The sequence below is a fragment of the Thunnus albacares genome, chromosome 2 (assembly GCF_914725855.1).
Source record: "Thunnus albacares chromosome 2, fThuAlb1.1, whole genome shotgun sequence".
Taxonomy (NCBI): Eukaryota; Metazoa; Chordata; class Actinopteri; order Scombriformes; family Scombridae; genus Thunnus; species Thunnus albacares.
In genome coordinates, this window is record NC_058107.1 from 3,331,563 (window position 1) to 3,352,914 (window position 21,352).

A 21,352-nucleotide genomic window follows, 5' to 3' on the forward strand; every position below is an offset into this window, starting at 1 on the left:
TCCCTCCCTAACAGGAATAAACTTATTTGGGAATATTATGAAAACATTTCCTTTTTTGGACCTCTAACCATAAAAATGGTCAACTAAATTGAATCCTGAATCATAAATCTCAGCATAGAATGTTGCATAATGGCAGCTTCAGCTCTTGCTCCCCTTCTCCTCCTCCTACTCCTACTCCTCCTCCTCCTCCTCCTCCTCCTCCTCCTCCTCCTCCTCCTCCTCCTCCTCCTCCTCCTCCTCCTCCTCCTCCTCCTCCTCCTCACCTGGCAGGCTGCTGCTGATCAGATCTAGGTATTGCTCCATAGATGTCAGCACTTTGTAGCCAGCGCAGTTGATGGTTCCTTTGGGATGGAGGCGTCTGTCATGGGACTGGTAGACAAGACAGGAAGCAGAGTGTAGATATTAGACAGTGAATCCAACATTCATAGATGAAACAGACTGTATTTAATACCAAACACTTGTTCAAACTTCTGATTCCAGACTGGGTGGGTTTATTTTTTTTCCCCCCTCACCGCTTTGCTGTCAAAGTAGTTGATGTTGTAGGAGTCTGGGACAAACAGGAAGCGGTTCCTCCATTTCTTGTTCTCCTCTAGGTACTGAAAGAGTGAGCCAGAGAAGATGGACTTGTTCTCCAGAGGGATCTGTGGGAAAACATGACACCTTTCAACTGAAACTTAATACAGCACAAAAGGCAGAGATGTTTTCATGCCAGTACACTGTACAGACAAGTTGGAGGAATTAAAAGCTTTCTTCAAGAGAAGCACTGAAAAGCCAGTCTTTGTTTGTATTACAGAAATACACATCTCAAATGAATCTATTAGAGGTTGTTTCCTCACCCCCGCCCTGCAGCCACCCACTTAACACTCCTCAATGCACTCTTAAACCAGGCCATTAAACAGAATGCAGACCCAACCTCACAGCTTTATGTAGACAGCTCTGTAAGTGTATGTGTGTGTGTCAATAGACTGTAAAAAGCATGTAAAGCTATGCACAAACATGATATGTGTGAACACCGAAATAAATCCCAACCCAACAAAAGGCTGATTTCAACATTGGAGGTCTTCCAGCATCATAGTACCATACACATGTTGTCACATGTATTTTAAACAAAAGTATTAAATATAATAATCTCCCCCTCCAGTCAGAAGGGCGTTTTTCTTCTTGGTCCTTCAGGTGGATACCTGAATGAGCTTTACTGTGCAGAATGGTGTATGTGCAGAGTTGGTTTTTATATTCATTTGCAAAGGAAAAAGTAAACATATTAAGCAACATTTGCGTCAAAAAAAAAAAAAGGTTATAAATGTAGTTGCAAGAACAATACTTTACACTCATATCTTGGGATGTTTGATTTGAAAGAGAAATTATTTTAATTTTAACTGTTCTATTTATCTGTTAACTCCCCCTGCTCTTTCGTCTGCTTCTATCTGCGGATGTCTGTAAATGGTCTCATCCATGTTTACGTAGGATTAGCATGCTAGGCTAACCGTCTGTCAGCTGTGTGATTTTATATCTGCACCGTGAAGTTTTTCAGAGCACACAAACACTGTAAACACACCTGTCACCTGCCATAGTGCTATTAAAGTGGAGACACCGTGGCTACACCTTATTTTTATAGTCTATGGGCTACACATGTTATTATGGATCCCATTCCTCTCTTGACAAGACCCGCCCTACTCTGCCTCTGATTGGCTTACCCTGATATTCTTACCCTAACCCTGACCAATCTCACTCCTCATGCCTAAACCTAACCAACCCAGGCTACGAAGGCCAGGCTGTTGACATGTATTAGCCAATGAGAGGCAGAGTAGGGCAGGTCTTGCCATGAAAAGCAGTGGGATCCAGAATAACGCAGGCTACAAAGAGCACGGCACGGCTATGCTAAAAGATGCTAGCCATGCTAGCTAGCTGCTAGCCTCCGTGCTAGCTGATAAAATGGATCAGTCATGTCCAAGCAGCAACTTCTGGGGCTGAAAAATGAAGCCAATGTGGAAGTTCCAAAAACGGCAGATCCTCGAATGACCACATGAGGCTGGTTTCAAAAGCGAGTCAATCCCCATAGACCTCCATGTTAAAATGACCAACTTTACAGCAGGAATAATAATAATTAACTGTACGGGGGTGAATTTTTTTTATAACTCACCCGTTTCAATTTTATTAAGCCGTAAAGTTATGCATATTAAGGACATGGCTGCTTTGAACAACAAGTTGCTAGCCGCTAGGTGGCTTGTTTCAGCAACCGGGCTTCATTCGGCCTGCCTCAGCTCCCCCTCTTTGCCCATCTTGGATTAGCTGGGAGTTAGGCAGAGTCAGGCACTGCCAAGATGGCGATGGCTGGAACCGCCCACTTTGAGTTTCAAAACTGCTATTCAGAAGTCAATAGTTGACGTCATGGTGGCTACATCCATATTTTTTAGTCTATGGTCGTGTCTCTTTGTATCCGCAGGTTGGTGTCGGAGCCTCTGTGTGAGAAGCTTCAGTCGGTAAATGTGTGTTTTTAAAACTCATTTTGGGGCAAATGCCCCCTGAGGACATAATTGAAACTGTTCAAGCTGATTCATTTTGAAAGAGCGACGGCCAATGGGGAAACTCCAACACCGGGTCGGTCGCACCAATGGTGTAACTTCATTCAGTGAGTTAATCAGTGAGTGACGGACATTCAGGGTTATAGGGCTGGTCCGTGGCCGGTCCAGCCAAAAAAAGTTTGGAAACATTAATGGAGGAAGAGGATGTTTTACCTTGCGGTGTAGTAGCTGGGGCTGCGGCCCGCCTCCACCCTCTATGTCAAAGCGAACCTTGTTGAAGAGAGCCACTGCATACTGCTGCTCATACAGACATCCAAACTCCCCCATCACCTCCCCGGTCTGAGCTGCAAGACACACACACACACACACACACACACACACAGTTAGAAATGTAGTGGTCCAAGAAATGTCATACATTGTGGTGTTAGGCATTTTTCATTTACACAATGACTATGGAAATGTGCAATGACGTACAACGAGCATTCATCTTATATACATTTTGATCAAGGGTCTCATCAGTGTGCTTCAGGAACGATCAACAAACGCAGTGACTCAGAAAAATGAGACAATTCCACAGCACATGAAAGAAAGTTTAAAAGATCTGATGAAGGCCCATAATTCAAATTTATTTTGTACACAGCTGTATGTGAATTCCTCTACAGAGATACAAAGTTACACTCATACTATGAGACTTTATTGGTATGAAAGACAGGTTGCCAGGTCAGCACTGGCATCTTTGCTATCCTGTGTTGGTTTGAGGCCTCCTTCCTGAGTGTGACCTTACAGCTAAAGAGTTATTCACGTGGGAAATGTTTACGGTGAAAGTCAAACACAGCCATGACATGGTGTAAAGTATGGCATGTCACGCTGCTCTATTTGTACTTTATCAGTGAGTCCACATCACTGGTGTTTGCGAGAGCTCGGGTTTCTCACCTTTCACACTGTACTCTTGTAAAAGGAACACCTGGATATTTGTGGGTAATGGAAGATAGGACTTTTTTTCTTCATATTTCAGTCACATATTTGTGAACTGTTTTTAAAGACTTACATCTTCAGTGGGAACTAATGGGCCACAGACAGAGTAGGGAAGCTGAAAAGTACTGAGAGATAAACTAACACATACTGTTGTTTTTGGTCTTTTGATGGGATTATCATTTAAGGCCAAAATTAGTGTTGAACAATATATGGTTTCAGCATCAACACCACAATTTACACATGTGCAACATGAGTAAATTGTGAACTGACTAGCTGGAACCAAACTACTCGGGATGGATTGATAATTGGATGGGAATTTGGCAGGGTCTCTACAACATAAAAACAACACTGAAAGAGGCCTCCCACCATTGCTCATCTAGCACATACCTTGTCTGTATCTGCTTCCCTTTAGAGGCTTTCATATGAACTTCTTAAATATGTCTAAAGTCAAACGCCCTTGCATGACTTTCATTGTAATGCAGGGATTCTGGTAATATAAAGATTATCAGACAGCAATAGCAATTAGCAAATGGATCTCCATGTGGTATTGATAAATATGTTCAACAGTTGCAACTGCAGTAGGGAGGAGGGATGACCTATTTGATCCCATCTGCTCTATATTGTGGTTTTGAAATGCTGCTTTTGCATTTGGGGAGATGTGGGGAGTGTATAATTAAGCGTTCTGGTGAAGCTATTAGGAAGGCAGCCACACAGAGTTATGAATGATGGACTACGTCTAGAAATAAGGAGGGAAATGACTCGTAGAATGTGCCATTTTTGCTTCATCAATTGCTTGTTCATTACAGATTCTATGTGGCCAGCAGATTGTCAGCTTTAAGTCTTCACCCGCTTTCATATACTTAACAGTCACTGCAGGACAAAATGTTGGACTATCAAGACAGATTCAGGTGACATCATTGTTTGAACACTGATGATTAAGAGAAACTATCTTGAATAAACATCCTGGTGACCAAAAAGACGGATCTGTTTGAACTGCTTTTCTTCAACATTCCCTCAGTATGAGTCAGTCGCCACAGTCGCCCTACTGCTCAACTCTCTTCCACAAAGAATGTATCACACTTCGTTGAACATTCAAGACGGACATAGGAGTGTTGAGTCCACAAAGCTCTTCTCCGTCACAGAGGTCAAAAAATAAAGACTATCAGTGGAATGATTTCTCCAAGGTTAGAGATTCTTGATTCAAAGCCTCTGAATGTACCTCTGTGTGTATCACTGAGGTCACATATTGTAAGATTTTATTCTCTAAAGATGAATGCAGCTGATTGTACCTCAGCTCCTGCACAGGCACTTGGTCATGGAAAAGCACAAGGGAATTGTTTTCTACTTAACTAGCCCTTTGGACAGGAAGTCCCAGAGGAATGTGACCCTTAGCTAAGAAAAGGAGAGATGGGAGGAAGGGGAGGGATGCCAAGAGAAAGTCCAGTGCCACGGTTTCGACATTTTCAATCACCATGATGTTTCCTGGCATGTACAGTTGGTTTGGAAAGAACTACTAGTACTACTACTAGTACTGGTACTACTAGTTTGGGAAGTAAATAAAAGCCTGGAGCCCTGTGCGTTTCTTCACATACCTTTCTAAACTTTTAGATCAGAACCTTACACCCTTTCTGATGTTCCACTCACTCAGATGTTTAAGGTTATAGTCTATGGTTAGGGTTAAGCCTAAACATTTTAGTTATCAATATATACAATATGTATGGACTGAGGCCTATTTTCACCCGGGGCTTTCAGTTCCATTACCTATTGTATATCCTAAATTTAGTCCAACTTGAAATTTTTCAATACTATGTAGTATCACTACTGATACAATTCTCTGTGATGTGTATTCTTAAAAGGATACTGGCAATTTTCTATATTTTTCTTACTGTTAACAAATCATATACAGAGCCAAACTAACAATAAACTGATCTACTAACAAGTATTGTGTGTGTATCCAAAGTCTGATATATCTTATTCCTCTTCAAAAACATTAAAAACATGTCAGTGAGCCACACCGCTGCACCGGTTGACATGTTCCTTTGTTCCTGAATACAGTGGTTACTTTAGATTGTTTAGAAAGTACTCCAAAGAATAAAAATAGCGATAAGATGGTAACCGTCACTGCACATGCATGGAAACGCAGTTCTGTTTACAGAGTTTCACTAGCTTGTTTTGCTGTTCATGTTCTGCATAGACTCTCCTGGTTAAATCACCATGATAAAAGATGTGCTACTGTTAGGAAATATCTGGTTCTTTGGTTAAAAGAAAAAAAAAGCCTATCAATTCAGAATTGTTTCTTGTTTCAAAACCTATTCACAATTGAAAAAATATAAAAGACAGCATTATATTTAGGCTCTTACTCCATTCACCCATGCCTTCAGTCCACTCAACTGAAATATGAAACATCACTGACTGACTTCCACCTTTTTTGAGTGAGTCATGGCCAGAAAACAGTGTCAGTCATTTAGTAGCCACAGCAAACAGTAACAATGCAATCATCTGTACGCATTAGACTCAACTTAGTCACACAGCACTAAGCTGCATATGACCATGACTATACACCAGACAGCTTTTGTGTCAGGGTGCAAACCTCACACACCCACATGCTGGCCGCTGCTTCAGCAGGTTCCTCCCTGATCCTGCCAACCCATAATAACTTCACTTGTAAGAGTAGTATACAGTATTCATATCATATTTGTGATGCATAGTAGCATTAAAGAACTCAGTTTCATCCATCTGGCAAGACTGACAGCAGCTGCCTTTAAGTGGTTGCTTTGAAACACATCATGGTTGACATGCTTCTTTTGGCAGTCACTCAGCATAATCACATGATGACTAAACTGCATCAGACAGCTGAGTGAAATCAAAGACCTCATTCATTTCAAACAATTGAAGACAGCAGGACACCCACTCAGATATAATGCCGCCCTTATTGGACTGTCCTTGCTGCGTTAGTACACGTCAGCAAACTTTTCAGTATTTCCACTGACCGTCCACTTCCCAACTGAGAACATCCCTGATTAGGCAGATTTCATGGCCAAAACAGAGAAGCTCCAACAAAGTTAACCGCTTACAACAATGTGAGGATATGTGGTGACTATTTGAGGTATTTCTCACTGGACAGTGCTAGTAAGTCCTATTAGGGTAGCCAGAGACCTGAGTGCGTGAACGGCTGTATGTGTAGTTCTCTTCATAGTGTGAGGGTCTTTATGTACCATTAGTCAAGGAACATGACTGTCTTAAGCCTATTCAAATGGGCACTGATGTATTGATGTTGCTCTACTCCTAAACAGTTCTTTAAGAACTCTTACTCTGGAATGAAAGCAAAGAAAGAGAGGGCACAGAGACAGTTTTATCATGTAATCCTCTGTACAACAGTCTATATAAGAACAGTGGTTACACTTAATACCCATTATTCACTGCCTTAAGTAAACAAAGAAATTAGATTGCCTGCAATCACCTACTAAGAAGGTACAAATCAGTACATACTGTACTGTTCTCAGGTTTGAATGTAAACTGTGCTGGACCTGGTATAAACAGCATTTATCCACAGTGACTGAGCACACATTTAACACTGGTAACTTTACGTACCCGTTATTTCTGCTTGGGTCTGTAATCCTTCTAGATATTTTGGAGTGGGAGGTTTTATTGGCCTTTCACAGTTTATCACGTCACAGTTGGCGGTGACGGTTTGCTTCTTTTTTTTTGCCGTCTGGAAAGTCATTTGATTGTACATTATAATAAATTAACTAAACCTAAATGCAAAGAAACTGAAGATTCTACAAATGCAATGTGATACATCTTAGGTGACTTGGTGGGACTGAGTGAGCAGATAGAAAAATCTCTTATGGAGTAGATTACATTTTGTATGTAAGTATTGTCTAAAGATTTGCAAAGAGGCAAAGTGGGATGAGATATTTTGGGCATCCATAATTCCAGTTTATTTCGACCTGATGCACTTCCTATAAATGTGGCCATTTTAGCTCCGTGGGTCATCTGAGATTCAGGGAAATGAGGATTCGCTCAAAACGATGAATATCAGGGCAAGCTACACAAGCCTCCTACAACTTTCCGTATGAACATAATTTTCATATGAATCATTTCAAACGCTTGTCTCTGAGGGAGACTGATGGCAACAGGTTTTGTTTCCAACAACTATAAAGTGTTCTGAATTTGCTGTAGTTTTGATTCACACCTCTCACTGTCTTCTTAATGGCAACGGCAGCTGAGGCTCATGGGTATCATAGTATTTATGCCATCCACTCTACCAAAGAGCAAGAAAAACACGATTTCTCAGAAGCAAAGTTGAACTGATTGAAGATGGTTTAAGATGTATATAAAATACTCTATTTGAATAATAATTTGTGTCTGATATTTTTTTCCCCACAAAGAAGCTCAATTAAATTACATCTACTCTTTCTCCCTCATTAAACATTCCAGAATCTATGAAAATGCAAATATATTTCATTTCAGAAGTTGAACTGTTGGACACAAGATGTCTCCTACTTTACTGCAAAGTCCATTCTCAGCGTATGTGCACTGAAGGCTTCAAGTTTCCACATCACACTTATTGAGTTGTGCAAGTTGAAATAGTGGACCAGGATTGGCTTCTGAACTATTTGTGATGTCACTCATCCTCTTCATAGGCCCACCCCTTATAGTCTTTGCACACCAAGTCCGTTTTTTTCCGATGCATTTTTTTTAATCCCTCATCCGACAAAAATCGTTACGCACAGAAACCTTGCACACTGAGTCCGCTGCGTTTTATTACTATATTCTTTGCAACAATTCACAATATGAGGCAAAATGGAGTCGTCAAGCAGTGAGGATGATTTTGTGGTCCTCTAAATTCTTGAAAGAAGAAAGAAAGAACCTAGCTCTGAGTGGTCAGCAACTCTGTAAAGGCTTTTGACGGATGCAAAAAAACGCAGAAAATCGAACCTGCTCCGAAAACTTTAATGACGGACGAAACTTTCAGAGTCGGTGTGTAAACATGATTGACACAATGTGACGTGGTATTTATTTTTTAAGGTGCGACAATTTCGGACGAAAAAAAACGTACTTGGTGTGCAAAGACCTTTAGAGTTGGATTTTCAATGAACACAGAGAAACTTTCAGCAGATGAATGTGAAAACAGTGTGTCAAACTCTGCACAGTGAGGCTCACACAGTCAACTTTAGGAACAAAAAGGAAAACGTATTTTTGAATGGAGGGAGACTTTAAGACAGATGGTCAAAACATAAAACATAATGAACCAACCAAATCAAGGACACTCTTGTTTCTATGTTGAGGGACATTGAGGGTATTACTGAAAGAAAACTCACAAACTGAAGTGTTGAAAAAATAATCCCAAACTCAATTTTGACTAATCTCAATTCACAAGTCTTTTTGTAATGAGGTGTAGGACAGAACATGTCGGAATAAGAGGTTGTAGGAGCAAAAAGGGATCCTTACAAGTGGCTGCTGTTAGTCTAGCTGAGTCTTTGTTGTGCTCCTGCCTCCTACCAGACTAATTGTCCTGGGGGCCTCGGCAGTGCTGAGGCCAGCTATCAGCTCTAATGATACTACTGTGTTGTCCTGCATCACTGTGGTAATCTAATCTAACCAACACTCTTTGTCGTTTACATGGCAGCTCGTCTTATCGCTGACGTCAGTTCAACAGTTTCAGCACATCTTGATCATAGAGATCTGAGTCAGATTACTATTTAATAGACCCGCAAGAGAACCCTAACCCCCCCCCCCCCCCTCTCTCTCCTTTCTCCACAGTGCCTTAACAAAAACATTCCACTGAGATAGACCCATAGGCTGACTCATAAATTTAGACTGTGTTCCCATCAGAGCTGAAGCAAGAGCTGTGGCTGGGCCTGTGTGAGGATCTAGTGCACCAAATGAGAGCAAATTTAGTTAGATCTTAACATGTTTACTGAGTTAATCAGGGGCAGGGCAAAAGATCTTTTTTTCCAGAATGCACGTTAGCCAACTGCTCTGTTCAAGGCTTTTTTCTAGCAATGAAAGGTGGACCAGCAGAGCTCATATCAGTGTGTGATGCATGACCAACACATGTTAGAGAATCAGTAAAAAAAGCTATTTGCATGATCCATACAGAAAATTTGCCCTGATGCCTATAAAAAGTAACAGCAGGCCTCTGAAGCACATACAGTACATACTGAGAGTAATTTAACAGAGCTCTCATGAAAATTAGAAGATCTAATGTGCACAAAGAATACAGCGTAATACATTAACTGAGAATTTTCACCATTAGGCCTATAGATTCATGTTCAAGCACACCTGTTTATCTTTTTATTTTCCTAAATTGCTCTGAAATTACAAAGAATGCAGTTGTGCCCCACTAGCAACAAGGCTAACAGAAATGAAATACTGGGGTGAAGACATATCAAATATCTTGAACAATGTTTTATGCCTCAAGTTGTGCTAATCAATATCTTTATAGTAACAGTCAATAAAAGGAGTATGTGTAATGTGAATGGGGACACTCTAGTGATAAACTCCCACAAAACTATCACCAAATCTGCAGTTCCCCTCAGCTCTATAGAGCTTTTTAGCATCTTTCAGCTCATTGTTTAGGTTTTACATCCTTCAACTTTACTGTTTAGATTCAGTCTCAGCTGCCGTTTTCAGTGAAAAAGCTCTGATAGGTAGAGTACAGTGGGTTATAGTGTACACCAGCTGGTGCACATAGTGGAACATTTAACAGCTACAGAGACAGATCATTTTCTCAGGAGTTGATGGTATATGATGGAGATGTCTTACAGCTTGTTGAACTTCCCCAATGTAGCCAGAAAAAAATATGGAGTTACAAAATGCATGTTTAAAGTATTTTGGCACCACTCAATTTCCTTTTAGTGCCCACCACAAAATTGTGGAAAATCCCTGCCCTGTTGACTTGGCTGTAGCAGCAACAACATTTAAAGACAATAACATATTGTCAAATACAATGTTAACTGATTTTTGTGGCCCTAGATAGAGCCATATTTTTGTTATGGCAATCTGAAATATGCCCTAGACCCGTCCAAAACATTTCCTGTGCAGAAAAACCCTCTTTTTTGTTGATTGTGCTGGCTAATGAAATCTGACAGATATGATACAGGACGCTTCTATTGTTTTTCCAACCCGGTTTAGATGAAACCATGCCTTTTTCTGTATGACGAAAGCATCAATGGAACGACGGAAGCCTTGACGGCTGTGTTCCCATGGTAACCGCACTCACTCAACATAGACAGCTACAGAAAATATGAAAATAGCGCTTTTCAAAAGATGACTGATGATCAAAGTTACGTAGAGCTTAGGTAATGTATCTGTAAATGTTAATTTGACACTGTTTTAAGTTAGAAGAATATACTAGCAAACAATATCTAATAAATCAGTCTAGCGTTAATTTTTTCTTCTCAAACATTTTTTACGTCCTCAGTACGAGCAGGTAAGTTAGCTTTTACAATAGCTGGATATTGTTCAAAGCTAATTAATTATGTAGCTAAGTTAGGCCTGCTGTATTGTGATGGTTTTGTTAATGGCTAGCTGTTTTTTCCTCTTATTTCAGACTTGGTGTTTGTGTGTGCTCAGGACAACAGGACAACATAGGACTACCCCCAGTTGAAGGTATCTGACAATATCTGTCACTCAGTCCTATGAGGAACATCGTTCATTAACATTGTTGTATTTTTGTCAGAACACTGCTTAGCCAACATATCCCCCAGAAGCTTTATTTTTCCTAATATTGTCATAGTCATTCTTCAGTATAGTGCCTGTGTTGGTATGATAGTTAATAGTGTTACAGTATCACTTTTCTTGAATATCAGACATCTAAGATATGGGTATTAGATATCTGTGAAGGCTGACAATTTCATTATGTGTGTGGATTTTAATTGATAGTAGTTTGTTTCCTACTTGTAGGGTTGGCTACCAAATCAATTTGGGAACCATGTCTGTTATTATGAAGAGGTGGCTTCATTGGGAGACTACACTGGTTTTGATGGCACTGTGTAAGTGGATGTCTGCACTGTGGAATAGGCAAAGGAGTGGGTGACACTGTTGAAGGGGTCATCATGGAGGGTGGATGTTACCTGACCAAGGTCGGGGTGCTGAGTGCTATTCAAGGTAAGAGTTGTGCTGTCAAAATTTCTTGAAGCAACTTATCAGTGACCCTTGTTCCTTTGGCCTTTATGGCAGTAGTTACAAGTGTAATCCGGTTAACATAGGGTGAATGTGAAAGCTGCGAGCAGCAGCAAAACATCTAAGAACATCTGCTGTCAAGGTAAAGTGCTGGTGGGAAAAGAGCAAGTGAGTTTATTGATCCACTTACTCATAATTTCATTATTTTTAAACATCATATTGATATATGTTAGAGGACTGAAGACCCACGTATATCTGACTTCCTGTGCCTATTGATTATCCATACCTCAATTACAACCTGTATGTTGCAGACGCCATCCACCACCAAGACATTGGGGGAAATAGAAGTCCTAACAGGGCTATATGAAATTGGCCAGACCCCCACATCTGCTCTGATAGCACTTAAACAAGATCTCCAAATAGATATGGACAGTAATTTGTATATGCATCAGCCAACAGGGTGATTTGCCCCAACCTGCCCTAGGTGCAAATGTGGGCATCACGCTGGGAAACATGCTCAAGATAACTACTACCCACTATATTTGTAAAAATGCAATGAAATAGAATAATGTGTTTAGTGAATGGAATTACAATTTTCTGCAGTATGTAATTGACACCAATACCAACTAAGTTAGTGTAATTTCCTAGACTGTTCCACAAGGTGCGTAGGGAAGAGTATGACACTCAAAATGGTTCAACCATGTTGGTAGTGCTACAAAATCAAGCGGAGAGCTGCAACAAGAAGTGCAAGGACAGCTGTGCTCTAATGGAAACATCTTCCTAGGGAGCTCCTCTTGTTGCTGTGTTGCCCTTGATGAAGAAAGTGCAACAACTGAAGCACAGTGGGGAGCTGTGCTTCATAGATTCCTCAGGGAATGTGAATAGGGAGAAATAGTGTTTCTCCTCCTGACCCACAGCTGTGCTGGTGACTTCCCGCTAGGCATTCTCCTCCTCTGCCAGTTGGAGGATGAACAGACCATTTCTGAAGGGCTATTAAAACAAAAAGTTGGAGAGAAGACCCTTGCTAGCAGGGGACAGGCAGGACCACGGATCATTATTACAGATGACTGTAGGGCAGAGAGGGGAGCTCTGGGGCAGGTATTTACTGATGCCACACTTCTCCTGTGCTCCTTCCATCTGCTTCAAGCAATTTGGAGGTGGCTGTGGAGCAAGGAGGGTGGTGTGGAACACAAAGACAGACCAACTCTATTCACAGTGGTCAAAGAAATACTGTACTGCAAAGAGGTAGCCAGGCTGGATAGGCTTTAGAGCAAGACAAGAGAACATCCCGTTGCAGTCAGGTTAGAGCTCACCGCAGACAAGTAAGTCTTATGTTTATTAATCACATTACATTTGTTAATCCAATGTTTTGAAGTCATGAAGCTATTGTGTTTGGATACTTTCACCATGCCATTACATTTTTGATGTATGTGCATTTCCTATGTTTTGTGCATTTGTTTCTTTTTTCAATCAACTGCAGGTATGAAAAATACCTGAAGTACATCGAACAGCTGTACACTCAGTTATAGAGGCAGTCTAAAAGGAAGTCCAAAGGAAACAACACCAACAATTTTGCGGAAGTGGCGATGCGTTCCCTCAAGGACAAGATACTGCAGAGGACGAACGCCTTCAATCCTCCTCAGCTCTTCGACCTCCTGACATCAAGGCTGGAGACCTACTAGGAAACACGCATCGTTGACGTTGCTCCTGGACACTGTGAGTCATTCCAGAGATCCAGATTCTTTCCCCAAGATGGCAACATTGCAGCTTCACAAATTCAGCAGGTGATGGATCTTAACAGTTGTCACTAGTTCACGACCTACAGATTTTTCACCTGATCCATATAAATAGGGGGCAGCACTACCACACAGCATCATTTGTTCATTGCTTTCATGCCATTTTACAACACAGTAATCCAGTAGAGACCTAACTTATTGATATAATATTTCAATATCAATCCAGTTTACCACAATGTGCTACGATGCCAAATGGCTCATGCCAGACCAGCATCTGCAGCAGCAGCCAGCTGCTCTGACAACGTTGGTGCAACTTTCCAAATAGTTGTTATTTGGATAAACTGACCACATATTGGGAGTCTATATGGTTACTTTCTCACCTAAAAAAATATTAAAACTAAAGTGAAATATTAATAGTCCAACAGTGAAAATTACAACAGCATTCAGCCTGACTGACAGTACTGCCGGGGCAGCAGTATTTCTTCCTCTCATGTTGGATTGAGGGCAGACTGGATGCTACACTGACTCACTGTCGTCCCTGTGGTACAAAGTGGTATTACGAGACAGTATAGGCTGGATGTTAGCATGCTAACTTCAGTAGATATCTCTGCAACACTATATATAAGATCTACAGCTGTTTGTCCAACAATTTCCTTCTAACAAGTCCAGCGATGAGGGCAGAACTGCTCAAACTAACATCGGGAGGTAAAGCAAATATTTTCACAATAACCGGTATAGTAAGATTCCCAACATTTCCAGTTTAAATTACATAATAAAGGGATAGACGCTTAATTTTATTTCAAGTGGTCAAGCCAAGCCATGTGACTACTATGCAGACAGACCATATTCTAGCAACAATAGCCTCGGCAGAGAGCAGTGTGCATAATGGCAATTTTTACTTTTGAGGACTGACCTATATGTACAATGACAACTTAAAAATTAAAAACAAACATATCGTTCAAACAAATTTCCTTCTTAGATATCACATATACAGGCAATGTCTCTCTTGGGGAGGACATGATACAGGATCTCCTTTTCACTGCTGGGCTAAAGGCAATGGCTAAACACTACCACCTCCTGAGGACCAACCCCTCCAAACTACTGTCAGCCATTCACACTTTCGAGAAATCCAGTAGCCTCGCCAGCAAAAGGGCTGCCACATTAAGGCGGGCTGCCAGACATCAAGGTCCGATGATTGGCTGCCAGCCTACTTCTGTAGCATGCAGGAAGTCAGGGGCTGGCTCCAAGAGGCGTTTTTCAGCAGGGTGTCCTGTGAAACGTCACAGCTTGAGTTCATCAGTGGCTTTGAACACCACCCTTGCTAAAAAAAACAAACACTGAAGAACTCTGCCTCCTCTCATCCCTTTCTCATACCCCATATCTTATTAACTTTGTTTTAATAAAATTTCTTTTTGTTAAAACTTTATCATGGTGTGTCTCCTGTTTGTTGTGGCCAGCGAGCCAACCCATGTCAATCTTTATTATATCTCTGTGATATCTCACGGTGCACTTACATCATTACAAGTTCGTTTGGCTGTAGCAAAATATATGTCTTCATATTGCAAATGAATCACAGCTCATTGCTTTTCAGTGTGATTTACAAGATTTTACTTTACAATAAAATAATTAACTGGTTCCAGCAAGTTTCATCTTATTCATTCTAATTCTACACTGTGTGACATTATCATATTCTAACTTGTTTTGACTTTTAATTGCAGCTATATGATGTTGACATTGAGTAAACTCCAATTATTATTGTAATTCCATTAAAGTCAAATATTCTGAATGTCTTGACTATGATTTTCCCCACATCTCAAAATCCAGTTTATATACTTCATATTTTTGCACATATCTTTTAATTGCCTTCCAAAACAAATTTCTAGGATGTTTGAGAAATGTGTAGTCACAAAGGTATATATAAAAAAGGAAATTTTAAAAAGAGGCTTAAGTGGTATTTGTCTTGAATTCAGGTAAACGAGGCAGAATCTTCAACAGAGGAGAGTCAACTACACCGAAGCAACAAAATGACTTTGATAGGATTAGAAAACCTGTACTTCGTGAGTAGTAAGATTGACATAATGTTACTGCCGTCATGCCAATAAGTTAACATGACTAAACCTGACTGCAATTTTAATTCTTGTCTCATTTGTGGTCTGATAAACAGTAAATTCATCAGATTCAGTATTCCATATCGCGATCTTACAATCTGCTGTGGCTGTACCACGTGAGCGCGGTTTCCATGGGAACGCAGCTGTCAAGGCCTTCGTCATAGGTGTGGTTTCATTGATAGCTATGGGCAAGTAAATTAGTTTTAACTTGAAAGATTAGTTAAGCTAGCTTACATGTTTAATAGTAGCAGGGAAGCTCTAATTCATACCTTTCACCTGAGTTTCCTTGTTATATTAACCACATCAGAAACATTCTTTGGCTCTGTTTGTTTACCTAATGAGATCATTTCTACCTTCTCAGCTTCTCTGCAGAAGTGTGTGTGTGTGTGTGTTTGTGTGTGTGTCTACTGTGGGGTCCCAGCAGCAGGTATTTCCGCAATCTGAACCTGTTGCAAACAAGCTTCTCTGTGCCGAGCAGGGTGTGTGTTGAAGGTGAGAGTGCCACACCTCACCTGGTCACAGAGAGCCGGCCTGTTGGCCACCAAACACCCCTTCAGAGCCTGAAGATTTAACAGAGCCGAGGAAACACACTCAACATTAGGATTTCCTGTTCTGTGGCCCCTCACCCGCTGACCAAGCTAGCACCGCTCTGTGTAGGACTACATAAAGGAGTCACTTGTGAAAGTGGGCGATTTATCTCCATTATTATTAGGAAAAATGTGAATGAATCAAATTGCACATAAAAAATAGAAAAACAAAATGTGTGAAACATTGGATATATTCAACTCTAACAGCGTCTTAAAAATACTTCAAATGAGAGACAGACATCATGTGTGACCACACTGAAGCCATACAACATTACGTCATTTTAAATGGAGGTTGTGAACTACTGGCTCAAACAGTGCGTTTCAAAAAACCTACTAGCACAGACACGTGCACTCGTACCAGTGGAGGAAATGAGGGGTTAGCCATGTGATCCCGGTCATTTCCACCCTCTACACACCCACACATCTCTCTCCAATCTTGACCTCATGTATGAGGTTATGGGGGAAGTGGAACACGCTGCTGGCTGGTTTAATATGACTCCATTCAGGGATTCCCACAGTTATTCTTATCAGCAATCAAGGCACCGCTTTTTACAGCATGATGACAACAGAGAAGTGCCCGTTCATCAGCTGGTCATAAATCCTCAGCCAAATACAATGGCCATGGGTGATGAAGCCATCTATGAACATGATTACGTCAACACTGATAAAGAAGCCACATCCACAAAATGTATTTCACCAATTTGATCTCAAGCGCAGCCGTTTCACCCTCTCAAAGCATCAGGAATGCACACACAGTGAGTGAATATTTGTGGATGTGTGTGTGTGTGTGTGTGTGTGTGTGTGTGTGTGTGTGTGTGTGTGTGTGGGGGGGGGGGGGGGGTTGCTGTTTAATGATAAATCCAGGCACTTCCCTTGAAGCCAGCCAGGCACTGAGCTTGCCTTGGCTGCAGAGACTATGTGGCGCTGGCTGTGCAGCTCAAGGCCTGGAGGAGGTTTCCATCCAGCCACACAGCACAGACACACTCGCTTTTTTCATGCATTCCTCAGATTCCACATCTGATACATACGTATGTGTGCCTCACTCTGAATTAGCCAATCAAGGTTTTTTTGTTTTGTTTTTTTTTTTAAATTAAAAAGATGACACTAAAACCCAGGAGCTCGGCCTCTAACATAGCTTCTCTCTAGATCTTCAACTTCAGTTAATCAGATGCTTGTGTTCTAAAACTTCACGCAGAAAACAAGGGTGGAAAATCAATGTAACAGACAGATCAGTGGAGTTTCAGGGTCTAGGAGGTCCAACAGGCCGTCAGATGGAATGAGATGGAGTAATTCATTCATTACTGGATTTTGAAATTATACAATTCGTAAACGCATCTTTTTCTCTCAATAAAACAGAGCTTTATCTAAACAGCCACATGTACAAGTGTGTAAATGTGAAAATGCCAGCTTGGCATTGTAGTGCGTATGCATAAAACTGAGCTTTGTTGAAACACAGTCATATCGCTGTCAACACAGATGGTGGAAGTAGAGCGGCGCTTCATTGGGAGGGGAAGACAAAGAAACGACAATTACAACAATGGCAGATGACTTCATGCAAGTGTTGTTCTCTTCATTGTCCACTTTGACAGCTCACTTATGCCGGGATCCCACCAGGCGCGTGTGCGCCGCATTCCGTCCTCTGCACGGCGCCCTATCCCACCAGGAGCGTGTCAGAAGCGGAGCGTCTTGACTGCGGGGAAGCCATCCTCCTTTTAATTTCAGTTGCAGTCCTACTACAGTAATTACAGCAGCCTGGTCAAAGCTAATAAAGCACCTTTAGGCTACTGAAGGACAACTAAATTGCCCAATTTTGTTAACTTGCTCAGCTTTAGTTGATTTGGTCATTTGGTTCAGTAGGCTACGTAGTTAAATGGTTTCTTTATTCATCTGTTTTAATTGCGTTTATTGTTGATATACGATTGCATATATTTAGCAGAGTGGAGCGGAGAGCCGCTTCTGAGATGCTTCTGAAACGCGCCGCAGCGCGTCTAGTGGGATCACAAACATTGACTAGATTGACTGCGATCAGCTCCAGCGGCTGCATTGGAGCCGGAATGCGGCACACATGCGCACGGTGGGATCCCAGACCAAATCTGATCAGATTCATAATCTTGTTTACATATTCTTTAATCAGGTAGTTCCTGATTTTTATGCCAATTTTTTTTTTTTTTTATTTAGCCACATGAGAACAAGATCAAGAGTCTACAGCCATACAGCACTCTAAGCTAAATGCTAATCCCAGCATGCTAACATGTTCACAATGAAACAATTAACATGCTGATGTTAAGCAGGTATTATGTTTACAATGGTTTATGTCTTAGCATGCTAACATTTGTTAATTAGCACACAAAGCACAGCTGTTGGAAATGTCATTAGTTTTTCAGACATTTAGTCATAAAATTTAAATTCTGATCTAACAGCGGCGCAGCTGGAAACATCTGGGCATCACCAAAGTCAGTAGGATTCATCCCCTGGGGACCATAAATATCTTTTGTTTAATATCGTTTGTTTCTCAATGTAAGGTATGGAATAAGTATTATTTCAGTGTCTGTACTGAATATTCAGGCAGCCTATACCATCAACACAAGTACTGAGGAACTTCAGATGATACCAGAGATAATCATCTGCTGATAACTGTGAGACTGATCCTCCACCACACCCCGGTTAGTTCCACACCAGTCGACAATAAGGAAACAGGATCACAAAGAGGTTTGATACTCAGTGAGAATTAGCATTGATGTTCTCTCCTGCACACACTGTACTATACCTTACTTACTACAGTCAACTCTGCACCAGATCTGACTTCACTTATTATGGAGCAAGTTCTGACAAGCCACATTACCAAGCCAAATGCTCGTTTATGAGCTGTGGCAGCCAACACAATCTTTTCAGGATTCTTGTACGATCTTTCGATGAGTAAAAGAGTGAGAGTGGTCAGAACCTTCCACTCACCATGGCTATTAAGCAAACATAATAGTTCCCTATTTTTCTGATTCGACTGACACATTTCACATTTCTGGACAGATGATCAGAAGGTCAGGCACTGTCAGTAATGTTCACATTCCCGCCTAAATGTCAGTCAAAGTCCAAGTGACCATGACAGTGGACTTAACCTGATTTAATAAACTCAATAGTCAACAGACTACGGATGGGGCTGGTGGGTGCAGCTCCACCTATGTTCCTCAGAGATTAATCTGCCTGATCTGCAGTCTTTTTGTTGAGGACCATTCACCATTAAGTCATTCTTCAAGCAAAAATGCCAAACATTGCTTCTCAAGAATTTGCTGCTTCTTTTTTCTGTTTTATATCACTGTAAATTGAATAACTTTGGTCATTTTTAGATGTCCCCTTGGTCGTCCGAGATATTGTGATGGGCATTTTTCACTATTTTATGACATTTTCTGGATCAAACATTTACTAAAATAATATTAGTATTTAACAGTGCACTTCCTAATAAGATGAATCATAAGCGATACCAAACAACATCAATCAGAGCTGTAACTGTACACATGTTGGACTTTTGAAAGGATGATACCATATTTCTTTTAATTTGGTGCAAGTCCATTTGACTACTTTCAGACCAGAAAAGGAAGGCAATAGTAAATGAATAAAGGACAACAAAATTTCCCCCACTGAAATGAATTCCTGAAAGATTAAAGAAAGCTCTTGGAGAACAGCTTTTAAACCATCATGTAGGGACATTATGGGGTTTCATCAGTTTTTAAACGTGCAAAATCTCAGCTAATGAAAATATTTCTGCGGGGGTGGGTGGGGGTGTGGGGGTGGGGGGGGGGGGTCATTGTTATGACCCAGTGTTTTTAAAATTCTGTCTAGGGCCCTGAAAACATCCGCACTACCTCATGTCTCGAGTTTATTGCAACGGCACTACTATGAAGAGAACATTTGCCAGTAAAATCCATAACGAAGTGCTACAGTCACACTAAAATCCTGATGAAATTATCATCATTCCCGTTTGTCTGACATTCCGTAAAAATGTACTGAAAGTCAGTGACCGCGCGTAAAATGCATCTGCCAAAACAGCACGCAGCAAACAAAGGTTGACAGAAAGCTCCTCACCAGTGATAATCTCCCGCTTGGCTTCATCCAGGTGACTGGAAATCACGTCCCCCATGGTGGATGAAACTCAAAGTCCCAGATTAACTCCACTGCAAGTCCACGTCTAGTTTGTTGAGACGAACGCAGGAAAGTCCGCTTTTTGAGTCCTGTACAGAGAGTCCTTCTCAGCTCCTCTCCAACATAACCTGAGCTGGCAAAGGTTTGAAGAGACGGGCGGTGGCAAACACTCTCTGCGAGGCGGCACGGATAAGAAAAGAAGTTGGCCCACTCACAAACTGACGGCTATTTCTCGGAGAGACACACCCTCCTTTAGAGGAACTCCCACCTTCCACTGGAGTTGCGTTTGAGTCACGTGGGGGAAAGAGTAGACACGAGTTTCCCAACTGGATTTTAGTCATGAAACTAAAGTTATGATGAGTCCAAGTCTCTTCCACATCGGTATAAAGTCTCAAAACTATTCTGAGTATTTGATTTATTTTATTTTCCCAGTTCATTGCTCAAAAATACTTTTACTCACAACATGAACATTTAAATGATGTTTATAAGAGTGAAACGTTATGATGAACCAACAGAAAATGATCACAAAGTACAACCATCGTTCCCTCCAGTAAGTGAAATATAGAGGAGCTTCAATTCCTAACCAACACTTGCTCTGACGTCAGTAAGAGCTTGTTGTATTGCCCTGTCTGAAGTGTTTGTCTTGCACATGGTCACATGTAAAAAGCTGATTAGAAACCTGGTTACGTGTATACATGTCAGACAAATCTGCATTATCCAAGAGAAATCTACCTGGGGAAATCAGGTTTCTCTAATCCTCTGCCCAGATTCTTAAAACCAGGTTTCTCATTTACATGACATCAGCTTACTGGTGAAAGCAGACCGTAATCAAGTTACTTAAATGCAGGTAGATGCCCTGATTGTCTCTCTGCAGGTGCTGAGTTTTATCTGAGCCACTTCACACTTGATTCTAAATTGAAACAGAACTCCTGGCTACAGTCCTGGTAACGCTAACACACACATAACACTCCAAGGTACACGGTCATCAGCCATCTGCTAGTCCACAGGCACTGTGTTAAACCTGTGCCACTGATAAGACGTGTCAACCAAGACTGTCCATCCACGGTCCTCAGCATCTCAGGGAAAATCTCATCCATCACTGGCATCTTGCCACTGTGGAGCTATTGGACTACCTCATTTACCTCTGCCAAAGTAAGTGT

General features: G+C 41.2%; 1 protein-coding gene across 1 annotated transcript in view; it reads right to left on the reverse strand.

Moving 5' to 3' along the window:
* niban2b (niban apoptosis regulator 2b) overlaps positions 1-20,456 on the reverse strand; it is a 46,267-nt gene extending 25,811 nt beyond the window's left edge. Inside the window, exons 1-4 of the mRNA XM_044363157.1 lie at positions 20,136-20,456; positions 2,736-2,866; positions 513-641; positions 264-369 (exon numbers count right to left, since the gene is read on the reverse strand). Of these exons, the coding sequence (XP_044219092.1) occupies positions 264-369; positions 513-641; positions 2,736-2,866; positions 20,136-20,190 (421 nt within the window). The 5' untranslated portion in view covers positions 20,191-20,456. The remainder of the gene's footprint in view (positions 1-263; positions 370-512; positions 642-2,735; positions 2,867-20,135) is intronic.
* Between the last annotated feature and the right edge of the window lie 896 nt (positions 20,457-21,352).